Genomic DNA, 6,000 nt, shown 5'->3' with positions numbered 1-6,000 from the left:
CTCAAACATTTTCAAGTCTGCGGACCCCCATCTGAAAACATTGTTATGCCAGGGACCCGGGACCCCATACAAGATTTGTGTCGTTAGAATGTTTCAGAAATATTTGCACATTTTGAAAAAAAATCTTCCAAGATTTTTGGGGAAATATACAAGCTCACAACGCGTCACATCGCGACGCGTTGTGAGCTTGTAGATTCATTGTCTATGTTCAAATAGCCAATGTATGTATAAAGGGCGAAGGGCTCGCTTATTTTGGGATTGTTTCCATAGTCCTGGTTACTTGTTTCTCTCTCACAAGTTCTGGCAACGCTTTCTGCAGCGCCTGAGCGCCAGAGTGTCGTCGGTTTAAAATTAGTAACCATATTTCATAGACATTGCTATTAATAATACAATATTAAACCGTCATATTTCAAGCATGGGCGACAACTTGAATCTAGGAGAGGGGATGGATTTAAATATGTTAAACTACAAGCGTGACCTGGATAGAATCACGAAGAAGGTATGTATGCATGTATGAGTGAGTGAGCTAAGTGCTAACGTTAGCTCTGTTGTGTTGTTGTATGTGTATTGCTAACGGACATCAGTTATACATATACAAAATAACTAGGAACTAAAGTTTTCAAATTATTATAGTGGAGTAAAAGTACAATATTTGCCTCTGAGGTGTATTGGAGTAAAAGTATTGAAAATGTGAAATACTCCATAAAGTAAAAAATACTCAAAATTGTACGTAAGTACAGTACTGGAGTAAATGTACTTAGTTACTTTACACCACTGATTGATTAGATATTGCATTCACAGTTTAAAAGTCCAGCAGTTCAGGAAACAAGCCAATGGCTTTATTGGGTTTTTTTAATTCCTATTTGCTGACCTTGCATTGAACTTCACTTTCATGTGTTTTTTTTCTGCAAACTAATAAATTATTCAATCAGTACATAAAATAAAAGACAAACGGATAATCACCCAATATGTCCATGTAAATATACTAGACAACTAGCCTTGGATCAAGACTATCATAGATGTATTTTATCGAGTCTGACTTTTACTTTCTTATCTATGATATCATATGCAAATGTCAAAATCGATAAAATACATATACGATAGTCTTGATCCAAGGCTATAGACAAGTGATAAACAATGGTACAAAATATGCAGTTTTATCAATTAATGGTGAAATGTATGTATGGAAGAATGTATTCATGCAACTTTAGTCACATTGAGAACTTTGCATTTGATTTTAATCAGTATTCATGCAACTTTAGTCACATTGTGAACTTGTCCATTTGACTTTTCACAGTATACAGGACTGAGTTATGACGATGTGACGGAGGTGGACTTGAACAAGATGCCCTTTAAAGGTGACCTAAAAGTCTTTTCAATAACCCTGTTCCTTCTCCTACCACATCATATGATTTAATGTGTATCTGTCTGTTCCTACTACTAACATGTGGTTGGTGTTATTCTGTGTTTTGTATTTTATGTTCTGCCCTTTCTTTGGATGATGAAGTGCTCTCTCGTCTCATACGCCAGAGCCAGTTGAAGATGCCACGGTTGGAACCAAATGTAAGGTTTGGGTAGTAGTGGTAGTCATATTGGTTGATGTAACTGCCCAATTTTCAACAACTTATACTTCTGACAGTGTATATGAGTTGAGTGACCCCCTCCTTCTTGCTTGTTATCTTCATGACTGCTGCCTGCCTAACAGATTTATGTATATTATAATTAGAGCTGGCATCCCTGGCTCTTTAGTCGTGCAACAGCTAATCGAACTAATACATTTAATCAATTGTTTAAAAAAAGAATTGTATTAAATACAGATTGATTTTCAAAAATGAATAGCGAAAATAGATCCACATGCCCGAAACGCACCATGTCGCAATGCGACATGGTGAGCTTGTAGATCACCCATTCCCTCTGTTTTTGCATGACACCATTGTGCGACTAAGTATAAAATAGGGCTTATGTGGTTAATCAGACTCATCAATGTTGTCAATATAGAAAATGTATTAACGCAACCCATTATGAGTTTGTACATTCGGCAAATGTTTGCCTCCTGAATAGGGACGCTAGGGTTCATGTGGTTAAACGTCACCAGCCTAATATTAAACCAGCCCCCATCACCCCACACCTGCTACAGATCTTAAAGACTGACATACAAAATGTGATAAACTGATCATGTTTTATACAGATTTCAACTTTGTCTCTTATTCCTCAGACCTCCGTAGATTTTGGAGAACAGTCACTAAGAGGTAGATGTCAACTTTTAACTAATTACACCAATGTTTACATCTGTGTTTATGTTGTCATTTAATGCCATCACATGTGTTTCTTCTCATTTCAGCACAGGACACAAGTGACACTCAGGTAACTTCCTGGATTTTCTAAAGAAACAGTAGGGAGAAAGATATTTATAGTGATATACTGTAAATTGTGATGTGTATTTGCTAGCAATAGCGCTAAACAAAGTGCATACATTGCAGTGAACACCAAATATGGCTAGGAATGAAGTTACTAATGCCATGCATTGCTTTTCAAACTAGTCGCTCTTCCTCAGGCAGCATCAGATGATGATTATAGCCTGCTTTAACTTCTTGAATGTACCAGACTTTATCACTCCTAAAATGTAATGTTTTACTTACTTTCAGCAGTGGGACAACACTTTGCAGGAGGGTGAAGCTGATGAGACTGATGTTAGCAGTAATCATTCTGCGCAGCATGAGGGTAAGACATTTACCAACCTATCTGTTTAGTTTTGCTTCCCCTCAATGGCACATTGCACTTGCGGATACATTTTGTTAATGCAATTCATTTAGGGATGTCACAATTGAGTGAATATATATAGTGATTATTTGTTTAGTTAGGTATTATTTCATTACTTATTTTAATGTTTGTGTCTCACTAAGGCTGTCATGATTATGACATTTTGAAAACGATTAATTGTCACACAAATAATTGCGATTAACAATTTAATTGTGTTTTTGTCGTCAAACACTGGAACATATGAATACATTACATTACATTGCCATTTCCACTATTTTTTTTTAAATGTTTGAAAATAAAAAGTTCAACATGGAAACGATTATGCAAAAATTGTGATTATCTCAAATAATTGCGATTATCTCAAATAATTGCGATCTTGACTTAGGTATTATTTCATTACTTATTTTGTTCTTTGTTTCTCACAGATGTATCTGGAATGAGCAATACCCAGCTGAGTCAGAGCTTCTTGGATGAGACTCAGGGATGCCTGGATGAGACTCAGGGAAGCCAGCCTGAGGACCAGGATGAGGAACTTGAGAATACCCTGAGTAGTCACGGAACCTCTTTAGTGGAACTTTATCCCAGGATGATCGATCAAGTGTCCAAGGCCTGGCATAGTCAGAGGGTCTCTGAGACAGCTGACTCTGTGCTGAGGAAGTATCGGAGACAGAGATTTCCGCCTAATGGAAGCCACCTCAACCACACCCTCAATGTCTCAGTGAGAGCATGTGACCTCAGGAACCCAAAGAAGAACAAAGGAAAAGTCGTTCGTAAGAGATCCCCTAACTCATTGCTCATGAACTTAACACCAGGGAACACAACTGAAACGGTCAACCAATCTTATTTGCACGACATTACCAACCAGCAGGATCAACAAACAGAAATTGGGTGTTGTACAAAAAAGGCAGACCCTGTGGAGTCGGATAAGTACAGGCCTGCCGTTCTTATGAAACCTTCTTTTGTCACTAAGATATTACAGAGGCAACAACATCCTGAACCAACAGAGAGCCAACATCAGAGGGATCAGCCAACTGGCCTGGCCAGCAGTCCGATCAGGTCTGGCCATCTCACGATTGATGGATTCAGGAACCAGTCACCAAGGTCAGGGCGAGAAGGCCTCCGTCCTCTGCTGACGTCCAATACTGACGTCCAATCACTCACCGTCACAGATAGCTCTGCTGTTTGCTCCTCCCCAGTCCGACAGAGTCCTTTCAAAACTTGGCTGAGGAATTTGGAAAGGCAAAGTGGAATGTCCCATGCCCTCTCCCAAAGCCCCAAGTCAGACACAACAGGAAGACACCTGGGGGAATCCAGGTCTAGGTCTGCATCTCCACTCTCTTCCCCACAGAAGTATTCCAAACACCTAGGGGAATCTAGGTCTGCATCTCCACTCTCTTCCCCACAGAAGTATTCCAAAAACCTAGGGGAATCTAGGTCTGCATCTCCACTCTCTTCCCCAGAGAAGTATTCCAAAAACCTAGGGGAATCCAGGTCTAGGTCTGCATCTCCACTCTCCTCCCCACAGAAGTCGATCATGAAGCATCACTGCTACAGTCCTTCACAGTCAAAGGTCAACTCATGCCAGTCACCCTACAGAATTCACAAGTCAGACACTGCACAAAGCCATTGCAGACACCCAGTGTTTACCAGATCTAGGTCTGAATCTCCACACTCTTCTCTACAGAAGTTGATCATGTCACCAAGGAAGCCTCACCGCTGCAGTGACAGTCCCTCACAATCAAAGATCTACTCACGTCAGTCAACCACAGAGACAGGCCGTTCCTTTGACGTCTCCACCTGCCACTACAGCAGCATCCCATACTCGCCCAAGAAGATTGACATGGAGTTTCAGAGAGTCTACCACAGATTAGTCTGCCAGGTAAAACCGGTTCGCTTTCCTGCTCCTCCTTGCAGCGTGTGCGCAAGGCACATGGAGGCCAACAGAGCTATGGCAGCTCTTGCCTTGTCCCCTCACCGATCCCTTCTCAGGAAGCGCCACAGGGAACTGGACTCTGAAAGCCCCCGTTCGAACAAACGCTCCAGAGACCGATGTGACGTGAACTCCCCCGGTTCTCTCCGACACCTGAGAGAAAATCTAAAATCCTCAAGCAGCAGGCGGCTTTACTCAACTGGACCAGAGGCATCCAGTGATTACCAAACGTATAGCCACAGCAAGGCTACCATGGCTCAGAGCCCCGGTCCCCAGGAGAGATGGATGACTGGGTGATGGTCTGCTTCAACATAATCCTTCAGGCTGGGTACATCGTCCTCCAGAAAAAGATTGATACAAACATAGCATGTAGAAGCTTGACGATTTAGCTCTAGAACTGTTTTCTGAGTTTTTTTTGTTGGAGGAAGAAGAATGATGTTGGACAATTACAGGTTCTTGTCTGATAAGGCAAAATGGCTTGTCTCCAAGAAATTCTATTCCTGTGTTAATTTCCTTCTAATCTCAGATTGCCATTGAAAAGTGTTTAACTTGTTTCATGTTAAGTCATTACTTATAATAATTACTAATTAAAGGTGGTGTAAGTAATATCTGTGAAACAAAGTTATTAATTAAAACGATAGTGGTTTTTGTTCAGTAACGGGAGTCTCTCCAGCTCTTTAATAAAGAGAAAATACATTTTCAGGTTGGGATACCAATTTCATTCAATCAGGAGAGAGAATCACACAAATGTAATTTATCAGTTTCAATTTTATAGTGTTCCAGTTACTTTTTCCTTTTCGTTATTTTTCTTCTTCACCATTACTTCTAATCTCACTTGTGTATCCTGTATGACTTCTCTCTCCTGATTGGATAAAATCGGTATCCTGAGTCCCGACCTGAAACGTACTTTTTGTTTACTAAAGAGCTGGAAAGATGGGGAGACCCCTGTCACTATATAGCATTGATTACAATCAGAATATTATTAAAACATAAATAAATGAGCTTTTTAACACTCGCAGCAGAAAAAATATCACTTACACAACCTTTAAATAAAGGTGTGAACGGCTATGTTGCCCATATGTTGTTAAACAATAAAGCTTGATCAGCTATGTGTATGTTGCCTGTGTTTTTATTTATTTATCATAAGTCTTTTTTTCCAGGCTTTCAAAAGACTTCTGATGAGCATTAACCACTTAAGTATTCTATATACTTTCTTGATTGGGGTCCCCCAGGAGTCTATACTTGGTCCCCTTAACATGTGAGCTTGTAGATCTGCTATTTTATTCTGTTAGACATGCCTAGAATAGGAA

The 6,000-nt window shown here is 40.1% G+C and overlaps 1 protein-coding gene across 3 annotated transcripts; it reads left to right on the top strand.

The window, feature by feature from the left end:
* Positions 1 to 326: 326 nt before the first annotated feature.
* LOC308087119 (uncharacterized protein) lies at positions 327 to 5,737 on the top strand. Of its 3 annotated transcripts, none has more exons than XM_080430821.1 (7): positions 327 to 499; positions 1,298 to 1,358; positions 1,508 to 1,563; positions 2,216 to 2,249; positions 2,342 to 2,364; positions 2,649 to 2,721; positions 3,186 to 5,737. In XM_080430821.1, the coding sequence occupies exons 1-7, from the start codon at positions 416 to 418 to the stop codon at positions 4,985 to 4,987; spliced, it is 2,133 nt and encodes a 710-aa protein (XP_080286947.1). In that variant the 5' UTR covers positions 327 to 415; the 3' UTR covers positions 4,988 to 5,737. The 3 variants fall into 3 exon arrangements, with proteins under 3 accessions (XP_080286947.1, XP_080286946.1, XP_080286948.1); XM_080430820.1 differs by having other exon boundaries at positions 2,646 to 2,721; XM_080430822.1 differs by lacking the exon at positions 1,298 to 1,358 and having other exon boundaries at positions 386 to 499; positions 2,646 to 2,721.
* The last annotated feature ends 263 nt before the right edge of the window (positions 5,738 to 6,000 follow it).

Source organism: Gymnoscopelus braueri (genome assembly GCF_963280865.1).
Source record: "Gymnoscopelus braueri genome assembly, chromosome: 6".
In the NCBI taxonomy this organism is placed as follows: domain Eukaryota; kingdom Metazoa; phylum Chordata; class Actinopteri; order Myctophiformes; family Myctophidae; genus Gymnoscopelus; species Gymnoscopelus braueri.
The sequence above is the reverse complement of the archived record's forward strand: the minus strand, read 5'-3'. Positions and strand labels throughout refer to the sequence as shown.

Bases quoted from the DNA above. Each gene is read 5' to 3' on its own strand.
- LOC308087119 (XM_080430820.1), top strand. From the start codon at position 416: ATGGGCGACAACTTGAATCTAGGAGAGGGGATGGATTTAAATATGTTA. The intron at 500-1,297 runs GTATGTATGCAT...GACTTTTCACAG, and splicing joins TGGATAGAATCACGAAGAAG to TATACAGGACTGAGTTATGA. The intron at 2,722-3,185 runs GTAAGACATTTA...TGTTTCTCACAG, and splicing joins TCATTCTGCGCAGCATGAGG to ATGTATCTGGAATGAGCAAT.